Consider the following 21,569-nt stretch of genomic DNA (forward strand, 5'->3'; position numbering starts at 1 on the left):
TGTATTGCAGGAAAGTTGTACAATTTAGACAAGAGTGGAAAATAAGATAAAAATTACACATGATCCAGAGGTAGTTGATTCATATTTTGCTTGCTTCTTTGTAAAATTTTAATGACCATATGCATCAAGTTCAGTCAGGAAAACAGAAACCGCTCTAGGTATTTTAGCAGCAAGGGATTTAATACAGGAAATTAGAACTTGCAAAACCATTGGGAGATTTGGGGGAGCAAAGTGAGGGAAGCTGTCATTGGCTTTCAGGAAAACAGGAAGTGCGAGAATCACAGAAAGGAGCCACTGATAATCTTAGCTGCCAATAGCAGGGAAGTGAATGGTTGGCCCTGAGTGTGCCTGGGAGTGGCTGTAAACCTCACATCTGCAGTTCACCTGTGTGTCTGTCTGCCCTCTGCTGCTAGGGGAGGAAAGGGCTTCTCCTTCTCTTCCACCTTCCAAATCTCACATAAATGCCTCCCACTGGCGGAATCTAAGTGAGAACCCTGCGGGCAAGGGAGGCTGGGAAGTACAGTTTTGGGGTTTCTGCCCCTGTGATACAGAGTGCACTCACAAGAAGCAGAAATGCTCTGTCAGTTCTGAGTGACCCATTTATGTGCCTCTTCCCTTTGTCACCAGTCCAATATGGTTTATCTAGATCTTTTGCCTTTATCCAATTCCCGTGAATGTCTGCCATCTCTTATTCTTGGGAAAATGAACCCCCAGATATGTTATTTGACAGTCTGTCAACTGTGAGGGTTTCCCTTCCTTAATACCCTTTAGGGCCACTCCTGAGTGGGCTTTTAAGTGTCAGCAGTCTTCTTCTAAAAGATGCGAACATATTGGGAGTGACCATCTGTGAACCAGCCCTGACCCTCCCCCCTCAGTCCACCTGGTCAAGAGCTCCTCAAGAGGCCACAGGTGTGAGTGGAAGGAAAGCTGGCCCAATAGCAGGTGCAGACACCATGGGAGTCCGGCTTGTGTCACCTACTTATGCCTTCAGGACCTGTTCACGCCTGATGTCTGTGTGTACCCCTTTCCCTCAAAGATGGAGTGCTGCTCCGTGCCCACCTGTGTGGCGTGGTGTTCAGGGTTGGTGCCCAGACTGCATGGTCGCTGAGGGTCCCATGCTTAGGCATGCAGTCTCAACTAGAGCCCAGTAGCAAGCCAGCAGCTACTTCTCAAAGCAGGAATGAATGTGCTGGAACAGGGCAGAACTCTGCTCTATCCCTAGGGGTCCATTCTGTGACTCTCCTGTGAGGGCTGGACAGAGGCTTCCCGCACCGCTTGTCTGCCACAGAGGCTTTGAGCAGCGCTGGGGCTGGCGCGTTGTGGGGCCCTGGGGCAGAGCAGCTTTCACTGCAGCTTGGAGCAGCCTCAGAGCCTTCCCCTGCTCTGGGCCCACTTGAGGCGCGCGGCTTTACAGGTGATTGGATGAAGGGTTAGGTGTAGTACTCTCAAATGTGGTACAAGTTGGCTTCAAAATCCAAAGAGGCTCCGAACTTGCAAGGGCAGAGGTGGTCCCGAAGAGCGACAGGCCACCCCTGGCCCATGATGTAAGCCTTTTGCAATTGGGCTCTCACTGCACATTCAGTTTTGTACTCATGAGCATTGTAAAGCCTTCGCTACTTCGATGGTGACATCTGTAGTCTTAAGCAACATCCCTGTGGTTTAACTGAAAAACCATAATGAGGGCAGCCCTCTGAATTCATTCTAACCTCTATTAAAAAGAGTGACTCATAGTGCAGTTTCTTTGAGTGGGGTCATGCATTTAATGGTGTGTGATAGCACTTGTTTTTAAACTTTAATGAGAGTTAGCCTTGCTGTTTGTCTGGACAGATGTGACGCCAGCATAGCCAGACTCTCCGCAGAGCACAAAACGACCTATGAGGGGCTCCAGCACTTGAACAAAGAGCAGCAGGCTGCCAAACTCATCTTGGAAACGAAAATCAAAGATGCAGAGGGACAGGTACAACTTGTCTCAGGTCGCCTTTTAAAAGTGGATAATTTTGTTCTTAGCTGAGAATGACGTGGTGTTGATTAGTTCTGACAGGAGAAACTAGCTAGGGCCCCCAGCATGAGCATCTCTTTTCTTTACTTCTTTCTTCGCTCTATTTCGCTGGAGTGGCCTTCAAGGGGATGGTAACCAAACTGCCAAGAATTGTCGGTGTAGTGCTAATTTTGAAGATTCTTTCCCTTCATTCCTAAAACAGTGTGTTCTAGAAATTCTAAATTACAACTCCAAAACTACCTCTTGCACAAGTAAATATCAAGTCTTCTTTTACCTGCCACTCATCCCAATTTCTGGTTAGGAAATGTCACTATCTTCACTGGGACTCATTCTATGCACGACCTCATCCCATAGTCTGTATGTGGGAAAGAACTAGGAAAGCGAGAGGGCAGGCTGGCCGATGAATTTGAGAGTATTCCACCTTCAAATTCACACACTCATGTCACAAAGCAAAACTCTTGGCATTTCATAATTTGTTTTTTTGGCCACTTAAAAGTTTCTCTTTCCCATAACGGGGCCTGTCTTCTAGGACTTTCCCACTGTATCTACCCTACCTCCTGGTCTTCATTTAAAGAGAGATCATTCCAGTAAAATGGGTTATCTGGTCAATTCATTAGATTAGAAATACTTGTGTCCTGACTATATCCAATAAGGATCTGAATCTACCTATATGAAAAGCACAGATATTATAAAACCACGGACAAAAGAGAATAACATGACAAGTTCAAGAATTTTTTTTTCAAAGATTGAGTGAGGACAGAATTACTACGTCAGAAAATAGATGCTGAGGAGATAATTAAGCTTCCCGGTAGCCAAGCCAAGTAAAATTCATCTAGAAGTTAATAAAAAGAGACATAGTTTTTATTTGTTCTAGATCTGATAAATGCTTGTTCTATGACTCTTTAAGTAAGGAACATTGAACATCATAATTTTTGCAGAAAATAAAGACATTTCATATAGGACTAGTTATATATTAAAGTTTAGTAAAATGACAAGGGAATTGGGTAGGTAGTGGGAAAAAGGAGTAGGAGGGATGTAGTTTACAAATTATATTTTCTGGTAACTTAAGTTGATATGGAGGTAAATCTGGGACCTTAATGGATTCTGTAAGCTGTGAGAATTCCATTCTCTGTGACTAGCAGCCACCTTGGCGGTAGAAATTCCAAGGTAAAAATGACTGTATTTTTGCCAGCAGGTGGAAATAGTGGTCCTGGGCAGGAACTGGGCTTGCTCATCAGAGAACTGGAAAGTTAAGTGCTCAGAGCATAATGAATATTTTGGCAGTACTCCTGGTCTTGATTTTTGATGGGTGTGCATGATAGAAAATGGAAGCAGAAAGATGAGATGAGCTCCTAAATGAATCTATAAAATTAGGTTGACTCTTAATGCCATTGACTAGAGTATAGCTTACTAAATGTTATCTGAAATTACTTCTGAAAAGATTAGACGTGATATTTACAAGCAAAGTTTCTTTTCCAGATTTCTCAGCTTTTGAACAGAGTGGACTTGTCAATATCAGAGCAAAGCACTAAACTGAAGATGTCCCACAGAGATAGTAACCACCAGCTTCAGCTTTTGGACACTAAGTAAGTAATCAACTTATAAACATTGGTTTGGTTCTTTATGAGCTTATTCAATACTACAGTTTTTTTCCACTTGGTTTTTATTTATTGCACAAAGTGAAAACAGTACTGGAAGTTCAAAGGAAAAGTTTCCACGTAGCATGTTGCCACTTTAGCTTCCAAATTATTGTTGTTAGTGGTTGGATAATAAACTATCTATATTTATTCAGCACAGGCCTAGGTACTGAGAATCCAGTAATGAAGGAAAACAGATGCTGTTCTTATCCTTGTGGAGTTTATGGTCTAGGGAGTTGATGAGCATTAATTGAATAATGTCTTAAGTGTATGCTATATTATTATGAATGGCAATAAAAGCTTTGAAAGAAAGGTACACGGTTGTGGTAGCCTGAGTAATGATCTCCCAAATATAACCACGTCCTGAGTCCTGTAAATATATTACCTTATATGGCAAAAAGGGACTTTGCAGATGGAATTAAGTTAAGGGTCTTAAGATGGGTAGATTATCTGGGTTGTCAGGGGAAACCCGATGTAATTCCTAGAGTCCCTCTAAGAGGGAGGCAGGAGGGCCAGAGTCAAGAGAGAAGGTCATGTGACATGGAAGCAAAGATTGGAGTGATGTGCTTTCAAGATGGTGGAAGGGGCCACAAACCATGGAATATAGGAGGCCACTGGAAACTGGAAAAGGCAAGGAAACAGTTCTCCCCCAGAGCCTCCAGAAGGAACCACCCTGCCCACACCTTGAGGTTAGTCCAGTGAAGCTGACTTTAGATCTCTGGCCTCCAGAGCTATAAGAGAATAATTGTGTCGTTTTCAGCCACCAAGTTTGTGGTAATTTGTCATAGCAGCCACGGGACACTAATACAGTGGTGCTATGAGAGTGAACAACAGAGGCCTGGTTGTGGGGCCTTCCAGAGGAGGCGATGTTTGAAGTTAGAGCTGAAGAATGAATGGGATTCACTGGGTAAAGAGTGAGGGGAGAACAGATGAGATGGAATAGCCTGTCTTGGGAGGAATGTGGCACGCAAGAAACTGCGGGATGGCAAAGGTGGCTGCAACAGAGAGCAAGGGGGAGGTGAGGCTGCAGAGGAGGCAGGCCGGCTTGCGGGGCCTGGGAGACCACCTTCAGGATGGTTTTTGTCTTCATCTTTAGAGCAATGAGGAGCCATTGGGGGATTGTAAGCAGATGGGGTGATATGATCAGACTTGTACATTATTTTTGAAACGGCCTTGATTGCAGTTGGAGAGTGGCTCGCAGGAGGCTGGAGTGGAGACGGGGAGATGTGTCCATTGGCATTTTGTTGCAGGAATCTAGGTGGGAGAGGTCTGCACTAGGGTGGTTTGAGGTGTCCGCTTAGTGTGCTATGATCTGTCCTACTTTCCCGCTTTGTTATGGGGACGCTGTACACTGTACGTGCCCACAGTGAAACTCATCTGCTTCCCTTCTGCTCAATTGCAAAACTGTACACTTCTCCCATCATAAATCTTCATGAGCATTTTCCTGCCAAAGCAGAGCCAGCAGTGACTGTACATGTACACAAATTAAAGAAGATTGAAATCATCTCAGGTATCTGTTCTGACCTCAATAGTATAAAACTAGAAATCAATAAGAGGAGGAAAACTGGAAAATTCAGAAATATGTGGGAATTAAACATCACACCCCTAAATAACCAATGGGTCAGAGAAAGTCAAGAGGGAAATAAAAAAATCTTGAAACAAATGAAAATGGAGACACAACATATCAAAATTTATGGGATGCAGTAAGAGTAGTTCTGTGAGGAAAGTTTACAGCAATAAATGCCTACATTATGAAAAAAGAAAGATCTCAAATTCAAATAAACAAACCTTACTTTATACCTTAAGGAATTAGAAAAAGGAGAACAAACTAAGCTCAAAGGTAGCAGAAGGAAGGAAATAATAAGGATTAGACCCGAAATAAATGATATAGAAAATAGAGAAACAATGGGAAAAAATAAGTAAAACTAATTGTTAGTTTTTTTGGAAAGATAAACCAAATAGACAAAATGTTAGTTAAACTAATCAAGAAAAAGAGAAAGAGGACTCAAATAAATAAAAGTATAAATGAAAGAGGAGAAATTACAACTGATACCACAGAAATACAAAGGATCATGAGAGACTGTTATGAACAATCATAAGCCAACAAATAGGATAAACTAGAAGAAATGGTTAAATTTTTGGAAACATACAACCTACAAATACTGAATCACGAAGAAATAGAAAATATGGATAGACCAATAATGAGTAAGAAGATTGAATCAGTAATCAAAAACGTCTCAACAAAGAAAAGCTCAGGACCAGATGGCTTTGTGGGTTAATTCTACCAAACATTAAAGAATTAATGCCAATCATACTCAAACTCTTCCAAAAAATTGAAGAGAAGAGAATACTTCCAAACTCGTTTTACAAGGCCAGCATTACCCCGATACCAAAGCTAGATATAGACTCTACAAGAAGAGAAAGTTACAGGCCAATATCCTTGATGAACATAGATGTAAAAATTCTCAACAAAATATTAGCAAACCAAATTCAACAGCATATTAAAAGGATTATACACCATGATCAAATGGGATTTATCCCTGGGTTGCAAGGATGGTTCAATACACACAAGTCAGTCAATATGATATACCACATTAACAGAATAAAGGATAAAAATTGTATGATCATCTCAATAAATGCAGAAAAAGCACTGGACAAAATTCAATATCCTTTCATGGTAAATACTCTCAATAAATTGGGTATAGAAGGAATGTACCACAACATGATAAAGGCCATATATCACAAGCCCACGGTTGACATCATACTCAGTGATGAAAATCTGAAAGTTTTCCTCTAAGATCAGGAACAAGACAAGGTTGCCCACTCTCACTGCTTTTATTCAACATAGTACTAGAAGTCCTAGCCAGAGCAATTAGGCAAAAAAAAAAAAAAAAAAAAAGAAAGACAAGACATCCAAATCAGAAAAAAGAAGTAAAATTATCCCTCTTTGCACATAATGTGATCTTGTATATAGAAAACTCTAAAAACTGCACCAAAAGACTGTTAGAATAAATGAATTCAGTAAAGCTACTGTGGTCCATGGTCAGTCTCCCCGGTCAGGCAGGGCTGCAGGCTGGACTCCACAATTGGGTGGGGCTGCTGGCTTGGCCTCCTGCCCAGATAAGGCCAAAAGCTTTGCTTTTCTTTCTTTCTGTCTTTTTTTTTTTTTAAGATTGGCACCAGAGCTAACAAATATTGCCAATCTTCTTTTTTGTTTTGCTTTTATTCTTCTCCCCAAAGCCCCCCAGTACATAGTTGTATATTTTAGTCATGGGTCCTTCTGGTTGTACAATGTGGGATGCCGCCTCAGCATGGCCTGACGAGCGATGCCGTGTCTGCACCCAGGATCCAAACCAGTGAAACCCTGGGCCTCTGAAGCAGAGCATGTGAACTTAACCACTCAGCCACGGGACTGGCCCCTGAAAGCTTTGTTTTTAATGATGTGACCAGGAAGTTGTACTTATCACTTCTACATGTGTCCCATTGCCTGACTTAGTCATATGGCCACACCTAGCTGCAAGGGAGGCTGGGAAATGTAGTCTATGGCTAGGCAGCCACGTACCCAGTTCACATTTGAGGGTATCTTAATAGAGAAAAAGAAGAAAACAGATATTGCAGATAATTAGTAGTTTCTACCACCATGGGTGTTTATTTTATTATTATTATTTAAGTCATATCTGTTCTTTTGAACTCTTATTACACTTATTAATAAAAATAATAAGGTAATTAAGAGGAGGCAGCAAGTGTGGAATGTTATTTTCAGGTATTGGGGAAGGGAGAGGACTAGAGGAATGGAGAGTTGGCTTTGTTTTCTTTCAATTTTCTTTTTGATTGAAATTAGGAAATATCTGTATGGGGCAAGAGCAATGTGGAGAACATTAGAGAGAAAGGGAGCCCGGCTTCTGGTCGTGGGAGGTAAGAGGGAGGAGGAGGAACAGTCTAGGGAAGGAGGGAGCCGGGAGGGGAGCCGGGACACTGTGTCCTCTGAGCCGGGATCACTGGCACCCTCTGAACTGCAAAGACGAGCACCTGGCGTGTCTGTGTCACTGTGTGGTGCCTCAGTGTCCACACCGTCAGCTCTTCACGGGTAGCAAGTGGTATCAGGTGCTTCTCCGTTGCATCCTCCCTCCCGCCCCCCTTTCCCAGTTGAGTGCTAAATGCAATTCTGAGAAAAGCTAAGCATGTGATTCTGAGTGAGCTGAGTTTAATGCTGACATGTTTATGAGAAATTTGACAGTCAGAGACTGAGGTTGTTTGATGTCATTTTAAAATTGTTTTATATCTAACTCGCTTTCTTATTTTAGATTTAAAGGTACCATTGAGGAACTCAGTAACCAGATTTTATCTGCACGGAGTTGGTTGCAACAGGAACAAGAACGGATAGAGAAAGAGCTTCTACAGAAAATCGACCAGCTTTCCTTGGTTGTTAAGGAAAACAGTGTAGGTATTGACATTTAGCAATAATATAGTAACGTTACTCGGTGGGGGCCTGCAATGTTGGAGTAACATCTGGTAACTTATCCTTGATCTATTTAGCACCACATTAAGCTGTCCAGTTGTTTCTTGCCTTAGAATCCATTTCCATGGTTCACATTGATTCTTCGTATTTGTTATCGAGAGACGGAGCCCTTTGACTTGTTTTGGTTAAAAAAGGCTAAGTAGAAAATTTCAGTACTTTCAGCTAAGATGAACTTGAGTCAAGACCTTAATGAACCAAATTGTCCAACTGCATTTCTAAATAAAACTAACAATGACAACTTCATCCTAGTTTGTTTTAATTTCAGGATCTGGTAAAAACTGTGTTGACCAGATTTCTCCTTCCAGGCACCCCCACCACACTGTAAGCTCGGTCTGAGGTGTCGCGGTGCAACATGTAAACAGAATCCACCGTTTCCTTTTCCGTCTTCCTTCTCCTTCTACCCCATCTCCCACAGAACGGAGGTTTGCAGAAGTGCCCAAAAATCATATCAAGAAAGCCTTGCGTATATAGTATTCAAGATCAGTAGGCTCTGAAACCAGTACTTGGCAAGCTAATGTTTTTTGGTTTGGCTATGTAGCCTGACCCTCTCCTCTCCCTTCTCTTTTCTTGCACTGGTTCCTCCTGTTGGACTTTGATGGAGCTGGAGTGACTGGTGCATCTCTGGCTCTGCTCTCTTGATGCTGAGCTGGTGAATTGCAGACTCTGCGTTGGACACCATCAGCAGAGCTTTGTCTTGAGCCACGGCCCACTCACAGCTTGGTGTTTGTAGTCAGGACCTCCAGAGCTCACCTGCAGACACAGGTTCCCATAAAAACCAAGCATGGTAGAAAGGAAAGGAAAGAACATATTTAATATCTCAAATATTTCTAAGTGTTCTCCATATTTTTATCAGATCCACTGATTGATTTACTTAGATTCGTAATCATACATCTGTAGCTTCTGGGTCTTGGGATCACTGTTCACTTTTACATATGGATTGGTTTAATAGCTAACAGTAAACCCCAGGATAATGGTGGCTTTACTAAGATAGAAGCTTATTTATCTTTCCCATAAAAGAAGTCTGGGTGTAGGACTTGCAGGGCTGATGTGGTAGCTTGTCAGTCCTCAGCAACCCCAGATCCTTCTGGCCTAACTCTCTGCTAATCCTAGAGAGTGACCCTTGTCCTTATAGTTCAAAATGGCTGCCAGAGCTCCAGTCATTATGTCTGAATTCCAGGAACAGAAGAAAGAAGGAAAGGGCAAGAATATACCTTAGCTGTCTTTTAACTTTTCCTGGAAGCCACCACATACACTTGTATTTACATCTTGTTGGCTAGAACTAAATCATATGGCACACCAAACTCGCGTTAGTAGAAAATGCAGTCTTTATTCTGGATGACCTTATACCCAGCTGAAAATTGGGGGTCTGTTAAGGAAGAAGGGGAGAATGAATATTGAGGTGAGCAACGAGCAACCTTTGTGATTCTGCTCCATGCAGACTGTTGTTAAATGATATAGGACTGAGGTGAATGCAATGCAGACTCTTTTGGGAGTAACCCAGTGCAATTCTCACCGTGGCTTTCAGGGAGCCAGTGAAAGGGACATGGAGAAGAAGCTCAGCCAGATGTCAGCCAGACTCGACAAAATAGAGGAGAGTCAGAAGAAGAATCTGGAAGTGCAGAGAACCAAACAAGAAGAGGAGAAGGTGCACGGTCGGATCAGCAAGCTGGAGTTACAGATGAACGAGGACATGAAGGAAATGAAAGCAGAGGTGGATGCTGGTAGGCCAGAAAGAAAACAGCTCTCACAGTTTATTTTCTATTTGATCTAAAAACCAATTAATTAGAATCCCCCTCAACTACCTGTGAACCCGGCTAATGGTGACCACGGTGAAAGGTCCACAGGTGATTTTCCAAGTAGCTGGCCTGTATTGAACCACAACCTTTCCATTCCAAGTATGGGAAGAGCCAGCATGAGGGACAGACAAACAAAACTAGCATTGCTTAGCTTACAACCGCTGTGCATTGTCTTCAGTGCCATCTGTGGATTCTTCTCTGTTCCTAGCCAAGGTCAGGATGTCTCAGAAAGAAGCGTGTGTCTTGGAGGGGCTTTTGAAGCTTATTTCATACTCCTGGCAGTATATCGCCATGGCAATGAATGATCTTCCTCTACTCAGAAGTCAACAGGGCCAGTAATTCACACACTTGTTTAGAAGAAAACATTAAAGCTGGTTCCCGTTTCTGAAGTGCTGTCTTAGAAAGGAGGGGTTCGGTTACACTCTGAGCGCAGGAATACAGAACTGGGACCAGGAAGTGGCAGTTACCCCAGACATACTTGAACTCAACATGAGGCCGAAGTGTCTTCAGTTGATGGGTCGTGGAAGGCCCCCGGTGGCTGTGGGAGCTTGAGAGCTCTTTGGAACTGGAAGTATTCAAGGGGAGGCTGCTTGATTGGGGTCAGCAAAGAGAAGACAGTCTTGCAGTGTGAGAAGGGGGCTAAGGGACCTCCTAGCTCCTTCCAATTCTCTCATTCCATAATTGTCTTCTGTGGACTTGTTCTATTTTGGCCACATGGAAATAAAAATACTTAGTTACCCCAAGAATAATTTTGTTGTTACCACCAACGGTTTATTATTTTATTTAAGTAGAAACCACAATTAAATTTACGAATCGAAGAACTTGTAAAGATAAAAATGAATTTTCTTTCTTGGTCTTTCCAGCTGTTAGACTGTGGTATTTGAACATTTCATCCATGTTTAACTGCATCGTTTCCTGAGTGGATTTATTATTCTCTATTCAACATACCACTGAGGTTGTTAGTATTTAGTACTTAATAAGAAATGCATACGAGCCTTTTTGAAATTAAAAAGTTTTATTTTTTCTTATTACAAAACACTGCATTTCTTAATGGAAAATCATAAAGCACAAAATATTTTTAAAAATACTCATAACTTCTCCCACCCAGAGGTCATTTTTATGTGTATCTTTCTATACATATAGGATATATATGTGCTTTTTAAAATATGTTGTATCTTTCCATTCAATAATACAATTGTTTTTATTTTATTGAGGTCACATTGGTTTATAATGTTATATAATAATTTCAGGTCTACATCATTATATTTCAACCTCTGTATAGATTGCATTGTGTTCACCACCAAAAGTCTAGTTTCCATCTGTCACCATGCATATGTGCCCCTTTACCCCTCACACCCTCCCCTCACCCCCTTCCCCTCTGGTAACCACCAATCTGTTTTCTTTATCTATGTGTTTGTCTATCTTCCACATATGAATGAGGTCATACTCTAATTGTCTTCTTCCATCTGACTTATTTCACTTAGCGTAATGCCCTCAGGGTCCATCCATGTTGTTGCAAATGGCAAGATTTTGTCTTTTTTATGGCTGAGTAGTATTCCCATATGTGTATGTGTGTATATATATTTATCCATTCACCTGTTGATGGGCACTTAGGTTGCTTCCAAGGAATATTGGTTTTTTTCTTTTTTTTAACGCATTTTTTAAAAATTAAGATTATGATAGTTTACAACCTTGTGAGATTTCAGTTGTACATTATTGTTAGTCATGTTGTGGGTACAGCACTTCACCCTTTGTGCCCTCCCCCCACCCCCCCCCCCCTTTTCCCTGGTAACCACCGATCAGTTGTCCTTGTCTATATGTTAACTTCCACCTATGAGTGGAGTCATATAGAGTTCGTCTTTCTCTGTCTGGCTTATTTCGCTTAACATAATACCCTCAAGGTCCATCCATGTTGATGTGAACGGGACGATTTTGTCCTTTTTTATGGCTGAGTAGTATTCCATTGTGTATATATACCATATCTTCTTTATCCAATCATCAGTTGCTGGGCATTTAGGTTGGTTCCACATCTTGGCTATTGTAAATAATGCTGCGATGAACATAGGGGTGCATGGGACTCTTGGAATTGCTGATTTCAGGTTCTTAGGATAGATACCCGGTAGTGGGATGGCTGGGTCATAAGGTATTTCTATTTTTAACTTTTTGAGACATCTCCATACTGTTTTCCATAGTGGCTGCACCAGTTTGCATTCCCACCAACAGTGTATGAGGGTTCCTTTTTCTCCACATCCTCTCCAACAATTGTCACTCTTGGTTTTGGATATTTTTGCCAATCTAACGGGTGTAAGGTGATATCTTAGTGTAGTTTTGATTTGCATTTCCCTAATGATTAGTGATGATGAGCATCTTTTCATGTGTCTATTGGCCATCCTTATATCTTCTTTGGAGAAATGTCTGTTCATGTCCTCTGCCCATTTTTTGATCGGGTTGTTTGTTTTTTTGTTGTTGAGCTGTGTGAGTTCTTTATATATTATGGAGATTAACCCTTTGTCGGATAAGTGGCTTGTAAATATTTTTTCCCAATTAGTGGGCTGTTTTTTTTGTTTCAATCCTGTTTTCCCTTGCCTTGAAGAAGCTCTTTAGTCTGATGAAGTCCCATTTGTTTATTCTTTCTATTGTTTCCCTCATCTGAGGAGTTATGTGTCTGAAAAGATTCTTTTTTTTTAATTTTATTTATTTATTTTTTAAGATTTTATTTTTTCCTTTTTCTCCCCAAAGCTCCCCCGGTACATAGTTGTATATTCTTCGTTGTGGGTCCTTCTAGTTGTGGCATGTGGGACGCCGCCTCAGCGTGGTTTGATGAGCAGTGTCATGTCCGCACCCAGGATTCGAACCAACGAAACACTGGGCCGCCTGCAGCGGAGCGCGTGAACTTAACCACTCGGCCACGGGGCCAGCCCCTGAAAAGATTCTTTTGAAGCTGATGTCAAAGAGTGTACTGCCTATATTCTCTTCTAGAAGACTTATTGTTTCAGGCCTAATCTTTAGGTCTTTGATCCATTTTGAGTTTAGTTTTGTGAATGGTGAAAAAGAATGGTCAATTTTCAATCTTTTACATGTGTCTGTCCAGTTTTCCCAGCACCATTTGTTAAAGAGACTTTCTTTTCTCCATTGTAGGCCGTCAGCTCCTTTGTTGAAGATTAGCTGTCCATAGATGTATGGTTTTATTTCTGGGCTTTCGATTCTGTTCCATTGATCTGTGCACCTGTTTTTGTACCAGTACCATGCTGTTTTGATCACTGTAGCTTTGTAGTATGTTTTGAAATCAGGGATTGTGATGCCTCCGGCTTTGTTCTTTTTACTCAGGATTGCTTTAGCAATTCGGGGTCTTTTGTTGCCCCATATGAATTTTAAGATTCTCTGTTCAATTTCTGTAAAGAATGTCATTGGAATTCTGATTGGGATAGCATTGAATCTGTAGATTGCTTTAGGTAGTATGGACATTTTAACTGTGTTTATTCTTCCAATCCATGTGCATGGAATGTCTTTCCATCTCTTTATGTTGTCATCAATTTCTTTCAAGAAAGTCTTGTAGTTTTCATTGTATAAATCTTTCACTTCCTTGGTTAAATTTATCCCAAGGTATTTTATTCTTTTTGTTGCGATTGTGAATGGGATTGAGTTCTTGAGTTCTTTTTCTGTTAGTTCATTGTTAGCGTATAGAAATGCTACTGATTTATGTATGTTGATTTTATACCCTGCAACTTTGCTGTAGCTGTTGATTGTTTATAATAGTTTTCCTATGGATTCTTTGGGGTTTTCTATATATAAGATCATGTCGTCTGCAAACAGCAAGAGTTTTACTTCTTCATTGCCTATTTGGATTCCTTTTATTTCTTTTTCCTGCCAAATTGCTCTGGCCAACACTTCCAGTACTATGTTGAATAGGAGTGGTGAAAGTGGGCACCCTTGTCTTGTTCCTGTTCTCAGAGGGATGGCTTTCAGTTTTTGTCCATTGAATATGATGTTGGCTGTGGGTTTGTCATATATGGCCTTTATTATGTTGAGGTACTTTCCTTCTATACCCATTTTATTGAGGGTTTTTATCATAAATGGATGTTGGATCTTGTCGAATGCTTTCTCTGCATCTACTGAGATGATCATGTGGTTTTTGTTTCTCATTTTGTTAATGTAGTGTATCACATTGATTGACTTGCGGATGTTGAACCATCCCTGTGTCCCTGGTATAAATCCCACTTGATCATAGTGTATAATCCTTTTGATGTATTGCTGTATTCAGTTTGCCAGAATTTTGTTGAGGATTTTTGTGTCTATGTTCATCAGTGATATTGGCCTGTAGTTTTCCTTCTTTGTGTTGTCCTTGTCAGGTTTAGGGATCAGAGTGATGTTGGCTTCATAGAATGTGTTAGGGAGTGCTCCATCTTCCTCAATTTTCTGGAATAGTTTGAGAAGGATAGGTATTAAATCTTCTTTGAATGTTTGGTAGAATTCTCCAGAGAAGCCGTCTGGTCCTGGACTCTTATTTTTGGGGAGGTTTTTGATTACTGTTTCTATTTCTTTACTTATGATTGGTCTATTCAGATTCTCGATTTCTTCCTGATTCAGTTTGGGGAGGTTGTAAGAGTCTAGGAATTTGTCCATTTCTTCTAGGTTGTTCAATTTGTTGGCATATAGTTTTTCATAGTATTCTCTTATGATCCCTTGTATTTCTTTGGTATCTGTTGTGATTTCTCCTCTCTCATTCCTAATTTTATTTATTTGAGATTTCTTTCTTCTTTTCTTAGTGAGTCTGGCTAAGGGTTTGTCAATTTTGTTAATTTTTTCGAAGAACCAACTCTTTGTTTCATTGATCCTTTCTACTGTCTTTTTTGTTTCAATATCGTTTATTTCTGCTCTAATTTTTATTATTTCTCTCCTTCTACTGACTTTGGGCTTTGTTTTTTCTTCTTTTTCTAATTCTCTTAGGTGTCGTTTGAGGTTGCTTATGTGAGATTTTTCTTGTTTATTGAGGTGAGCCTGTATTGCAATGAATTTCCCTCTTAGGACTGCCTTTGTTGCGTCCCAAATGAGTTGGGATGGCATGTTTTCATTTTCATTTGTCTCCAGATAATATTTGATTTCTTCTTTAATTTCTTCAATAATCCATTGTTTGTTCAGTAGCGTGTTGTTTAGTCTCCACATTTTTGCACCTTTCCCTGCTTTATTCTTGTAGTTGATTTCTAGTTTCACAGCATTATGATCAGAAAAGATGCTTGATATTATTTCAACTCTCTTGTATTTATTGATGCTTGCTTTGTTTCCCAAGATATGGTCTATCCTTGAGAATGTTCCATGTGCACTTGAGAAGAATGTGTAACCTGCTGTTTTAGGTGAAGTGTTCTATATATATCTATTAAGTCCATCTGGTCTAATTTTTCATTTAATTCTATAATTTCCTTGTTGATTTTCTGTCTGGATGATCTATCCGTTGGTGATAATGGGGTGTTGAGGTCCCCTACTATTATTGTATTGTTGTTGATGTCTCCTTTTAGTTCTGTTAAGAGTTGCTTTACAAATTTTGGTGCTCCTGTGTTGGGTGCGTATATATTTATAAGTGTTATGTCATCTTGGTGGAGTATCCCTTTTATCATTATGTCCTGTCCCTCTTTGTCTTTCTTTCTCTGTTTTGCTTTGAAGTCTCCTTTGTCTGATATTAGTATAGCGACACCTGCTTTCTTTTGTTCATTATTAGCTTGGAGTATTGTTTTCCATCCCTTCACTCTGAGTCTGTGTTTGTCTTTGGGGCTGAGGTGTGTTTCCTGGAGGCAGCATATTGTTGGGTCTTGTTCTTTGATCCATCCTGTGACTCTGTGTCTTTTGATTGGAGAGTTCAATCTATTTACATTTAGAGTATTATTGAAATGTGGGGGCCTACCGCTGCCATTTTATCTCTTGTTTTCCGGTTCTCTTGCATTTCCTTTGTTTCTCGTCCAATGGTTTTTGGATTACTAATTCAGGTATGTAAATTTCTGTATTGAGTGTCTTCTTATTTGTAACTTGTGTCTTTATTCTTGTTATTTGTTTAGTGGTTACCATATGGTTAGCATAGAACATCTCATAGATGAGATAGTCCGTTTCCTGATAGCCTCTTATTTCCTTAAATTAAAACCTTCTATCCCTTTTCTCTTCCCCTTCTAGGTTGTTATTGTCAGATTTTTTTTCCCCTTCTTTCTTGTGTTGTGAGTTTGTGGTTAAAATGACAGGGTTATATTTATTCTTGGTGTTGCCCTTCCTTTTATCTTTAATGTTTTATTTAACTTTTGCTAACCTGTTCTGATGGAGAGCTGTTACTTTCTGTTATTGTCCTTCTACTTACCTCCTTTGCTCTTGGTTTTGTAGCCCCTTTCCTTTTTTTGATTTTTCAGGTATGAGGGTTTTCCTGAGCATTTCTTGAAGAGGACGTTTTGTGGCAATGAACTCCCTTAATTTTTGTTTATCTGGGAAAGTTTTTATTTCTCCATCATATTTGAAGGATATTTTCGCTGGGTAGAGTATTCTTGGCTGCAGGTTTTTGTCCTTCAGAGTTTTGAATATATCATTCCACTCTCTTCTAGCCTGTAAAGTTTCTGCTGAGAAATCTGCTGATAGCCTTATGGGGGTTCCTTTGTAGGTTATTTTCTTCTGCCTGGCTGCTCTTAGTATTTTCTCTTTGTCATTGACTTTTGCTAGCTTCACTACTATGTGCCTTGGGGTTGGTCTTCTTGCATTGATAAAGTTTGGAGATCTATTGGCTTCTGTCACATGAAGTTCCATCTCTCTCCCCAGGTTTAGGAAGTTCTCAGCCATTATTTCTTTGAACAGACTTTCTGCCCCCTTCTCCTTCTCTTCTCCCTCTGGTATACCTATAATCCTTACATTGCATTTTTGAGGAAGATTAGCCCTGAGCTAACATCTGCTGCCAATCCTCCTCTTTTTTTGCTGAGGAAGACTGGCCCTGAGCTAACATCCATGCCCATCTTCCTCTACTTTATATATGGGATGCCTGCCACAGCCTGGCTTGACAAGTGGTGGGTATGTCCACACCCAGGATCTAAATTGGCAAACCCGGAGCCACTGAAGTGGAACGTGTGAACTTAATTGCTGTGCCACTGGGCTGGCCCCAGAATATTGTTTTTGATAAGTAATTATTATACCTTTTTTTAATGAATTGTCACATAGAGAAAATTTTCTGAGGGAAAATTAAAATTTATTACTGAAGACAAGGTCTTTTAAACATTTAAAAACCAGTAGAATAATATGAAATGAATTAAATGAATATGAATTAAAAACAGAATAATATGAAATGCTCTTTTGATGGGGATTTTTTTCTTTTTTCACCTTTTTATTTTGAAATAAATTCAAATTTAGAAAAACTATAAGAATAGTCCCAAAATTCTATATATCTTTCATTTAGATTAACCAATTGTTAACATTTTGGAAACTTGCTTAATCTTTTTGTGTGTCTGTGTGTGTGTATGAATATAATTTTTTTCCTAAATCATTTGGGAGTAAGTTGGAGAAGTCATGATGCTTTTTTACTCCTAATATTATTTCAGTCTGTCAACCCTAAGAACAAGGACATTCTCTTAAATAACTATAGTACAGAGTAATGTCAATGAAATATTTTCCAATATTCAATTCTCAACTTTCGCCATTGTTTCCTTTACAGGAAACCTTCCCTGGTCTAGGTTCTAATCCAGAATCACACATATTTAGTTATCAGGTTTCTTGATTTAATCTCTTTTAAGCTGGATCAGTTCTTCCGTGATGTTGACATAAAGAATACAGGCCAGTATTTTGTAGAATGTCCAGTTGGTCAAACAGTTTGGTCTGTTTACTTCCTCTTAGCTAGATTCAGGTTGTATGTTTTGGATAAAAATGCCACAGAAGGTGTGTCCTTCCCAGGGTACCTTATCAAGGGGTACGTGATGTTGGTTTCTCCCAGTATTGGTGACGTTAGCTTTGATCATTTGGTTAAAGTGTACCTGCCAGATTTGTTCATTGTGATAGTTCCTTTCCCCGTTTGTAATGAGAAAGTAACCTGTAGGGAGATACTATGAAACTATGTCACTATCCTGTTTCCCATCAAACTTGTACTCCAATAGTTTTAGCCTCTATTGATAATTTTTGCCCAAATCTGCTATTACTGCCTGCTGTAGAATTTGACACAGCATTGTTTTTTACTATTAACTCTTGTACAATTTACTTCTTTTTTAAGGGTTTACAGCCATCTATGAAAGCATAGGATCCCTCAGGCAAGTTCTCGAAGCCAAGATGAAGCTAGACAAGGACCAGCTACAGAAGCAAATACAACAGATGCAGAAGCCGGAAGCGCCCATGTGAAGGGAGTTGGGACAAGGCCCTCAAAGCTGGTGTCGCCAGTGGGGCTAGGAGCTAGATACCTCTGTAGCCAGGCTGTGGCTGCATTCGGGATTGTTCTATTCATGGCGTGCATGTGCCAAGAAATGTGTTTTCATGGGTCTAAATGTTTACCTTGAGTCTTGAAAACACTCTTTAAAGGTATTGAATACAGTTTTTACTACTTTATTCCACTTCACTAAATTCAGTGGAATACTCCCCGCCCCGGATTTTGAAAGGCTTTTATCCCCTTCATTTTATGAATGAAAAGACTTAATTTTCCTTCAATGCTTGATGCTCTAGCCAAGACTTACTATTTTGAAAAATGTCATGGTGATTTTTTAAATTAAGAAATTGATGAATTGTCACAGGAATGTCGTGCTCCTCACCCTAAATCAAGAGAATGTCCCGATAGATTAGAATTCAACCTTCGAGTCCAGATTTGGATTTTAGTGTTGTTAACTGTGCATTTCTTATATTGATTATCTTCTTGTAAATCTTCTGTCTTTTGTAGTGGGAAGTGATTTAACATTTGGAAACAACCCCACCATTTATGTAATGAAAATAGTTTAAAAATTGATAACTGCCATATAGATTTCAAATTAACATAGAAATTTAAGCCAATTATCTAGATAATCCAAGGCACAACGTCTACATCGACCACCTAGTTTTACCAGGTTTTATTACTGAAAACTTTTTTCAATTATCTACAGCCCGTATAGTGAGTGATAGCCATATATTTAATATCACAATGGTGGTTAATAGTCTGTTTATTGCACAATTAATTGTTCCTCAATCATAATAGGATGTGAGAACTTTTCAGGCTTTATGGTCTCCTTTCTAAAGGTTTTCAAAATTGGCACCAAGTGCTAAGGTTTATATAAACTTATTCTAACTGTAGTCTTGTGCCTTGGTTTTCCATGCACCGTACCCTATGTAAGTTTTACGGACAAAATAGAAGGCATGATAATTCATCGATATGATGATGTAAAAATGGGATCCTATGTATTTTTTAAATGTTCTGAAAATTTTATCACTGTTAAGACATTAATCATTCAGTATTATTAATGGAATAGAAATTCATACTTTTGTATGGACAGAGATCAAATTGATATTGCATTTGTAATACTGCCAAGAAACTTTCATTCGCGCAACTTTATAGAAGATGGGTGTTTTCTTTTCAGTCGCCATATTGGATCAGTCATTGAAAATCGGCACCAGTGCTGTTTCTTCACCTGTGTATGTGAAAACTGACAGACACACACCGTTCTAAACTGTGAGGGTGCCCAGGAAAAAGAAAATAGGAATACTTTAAACATTTTAAAAACTTTTTTTTTTTGGTTTGCCAAGGACTCAGGAAAATTAAAGCATTTTCTATTGTTAGGATAAATCATAAATGAAATATCTAACTGGCTGTTACTGTTTACCCACATCAAATATGCTGCGAAAGTACATAATATTTTACCCTCAATGACTTGACAAAAGTTTTTAAAAAAAATTTGGACCCAAGAAGTCGTCTAAGGAAAATGTCATCTGACACATATTTCCTTATTTTGTCATGAATCCTTGCAGCTCTGTATAGGAAGACTATTTCTACTTAACAATGAAAAAAAAAAAGGGGACGCTCTTTTGCAACAAGAAAGTGAGTTTCTTTTTGTGCTAGAGTAACCCTGTCTAGTACATTTCTCCACATTTTAGCGCAAGCCACAGCCCCTCCAGCGTCTCTCTCTTCTGGGGTCTCTCTCCTCTGGGGTCTCTCAGGAGGAAGAGTCAGCACATGTGACACCTGGGAAGACGGGCACAGAGGACACCAGCTGGACTCAGGTCGAGGGTGTGACTGAGCGGGTGATGCTTGGCTGTCCACTGACTCGCTCGGTGCTTCTGATGCTGCCCGCCCCATGTCATGAGCTCCTGCAGGGGCCCTCCACCCTGGCTACTTGTTGCAGTCACCTGGGGGGTTCAAAAAGCTACTGATGCCTGGGCTGCCCCCCAGACCAATTAAGTCAGAGCTCTGGGAGGTGGGACACAGGCATCCGTACACATCAAGGGCCCCCGGGTGATTCACATGCCGCGAGGTTGTGAGCCACCAAGCTACAACGCTACAACGTACTCTTATCACCAAAGTTTAAATGAGAATCAGCTTCCCTGTTCTTTCCTTTACCAGAAATTTGCAATAAAAAGCATAAAATTTCCAAAAAAATGTGGTGTATGATTTTTAAATGTAAAAGTCTTTTAGTGTGAGGCGAACATTTAATTAGGTAAAATGCCGTAGGAAATTCTCCTCTTACCTTTCTGTGGAAACCCTTTGGTGGTTGAAAGAAAGTGTCTGAGTCCTGGCAGCCCTGCTGGGAACTGGGACGTCAGGAGGAGCTGCCCCATCTCCAGGTCTCCGAGGCTGCGTGGGACTTCTCTCCTCTGGAATTACGGCACTGGAATTTCCTAGTGTGTCGTGCACCCCTCGCTATGACCTTGGTGTGTGTTAACTCATTTCACTGTAACAACAACGAGTTAAGTACTATTCGTTTCCCCTTTTTCCAGATGAGAAAACTGACTCACCTAAAGGTTAAGCAACCTACCCCAAATTTCTGAGACAGAAGAAGAGTTGAGCCTCCAGGAAGAGATCAGTAGACAGGACCAGAATGGGGACAGTCCCTGAATGTGGGGCAGGGCTGGGCGGATCCTCAAGCTAGTTAGTCTCATAACTGGAGCTGCCTGGGATGAGGCGCGTCCACTGGAGGAGCCCCATGTTGAGAGAGGTGGGATGGGTGGGATCAGAGCCAGGGAAAGGACAACTCCACTTCAGGAGGGGTAAAGTCTGACATGGAGGCTGAGGGTGCAGAGCCCCGAGTTCAAGGTGGGAAATGAGATCCAGACCAGGTAGGGCCAGGCCCAAATGGGCAGCTGGCATTTGAGACTTGTTTGTATAGACTGGAAGAGTTAGTGTGTGGCTGGGCTGGACTGACAGAAGGTGTGCACTGTGTGCAGACAATCGTCAGCTCTGTAATAAGGAAAAACCCACAGGTAAATTCAGGATCCCCCCTGAATAGTGGCATTAACTATATAGAATTACACTTACGGTAATGTGTAGTGGATTATATTTCTCAATCTGGGTTTTGGGTTCAGTTAATCTCAAGAACGTTTTTTTTGTCATCCACATAAATCCAGAATTAAAGGACTTTTCTAGGTATCTGTTTATATAGATGCCTGCACTGCAGACCCACCTATTAGCATTAAGATTCTGGCTGTGGTAAGCAGTCTCA

General features: G+C 40.4%; 1 protein-coding gene across 2 annotated transcripts in view; it reads left to right on the forward strand.

Moving 5' to 3' along the window:
* The window catches only part of FAM81A (family with sequence similarity 81 member A), a 63,149-nt gene extending 42,654 nt beyond the window's left edge, over nt 1-20,495 (forward strand). For both annotated transcript variants that reach the window (XM_046652046.1, XM_046652047.1), the window contains exons 5-9: nt 1,828-1,957; nt 3,479-3,585; nt 7,941-8,076; nt 9,681-9,876; nt 18,170-20,495. In XM_046652046.1, the coding sequence (XP_046508002.1) occupies nt 1,828-1,957; nt 3,479-3,585; nt 7,941-8,076; nt 9,681-9,876; nt 18,170-18,294 (694 nt within the window). In that variant the 3' untranslated portion in view covers nt 18,295-20,495. The remainder of the gene's footprint in view (nt 1-1,827; nt 1,958-3,478; nt 3,586-7,940; nt 8,077-9,680; nt 9,877-18,169) is intronic.
* Nucleotides 20,496-21,569: the final 1,074 nt, after the last annotated feature.

The sequence above is a fragment of the Equus quagga genome, chromosome 2 (genome assembly GCF_021613505.1).
Source record: "Equus quagga isolate Etosha38 chromosome 2, UCLA_HA_Equagga_1.0, whole genome shotgun sequence".
Lineage (NCBI taxonomy): Eukaryota > Metazoa > Chordata > Mammalia > Perissodactyla > Equidae > Equus > Equus quagga.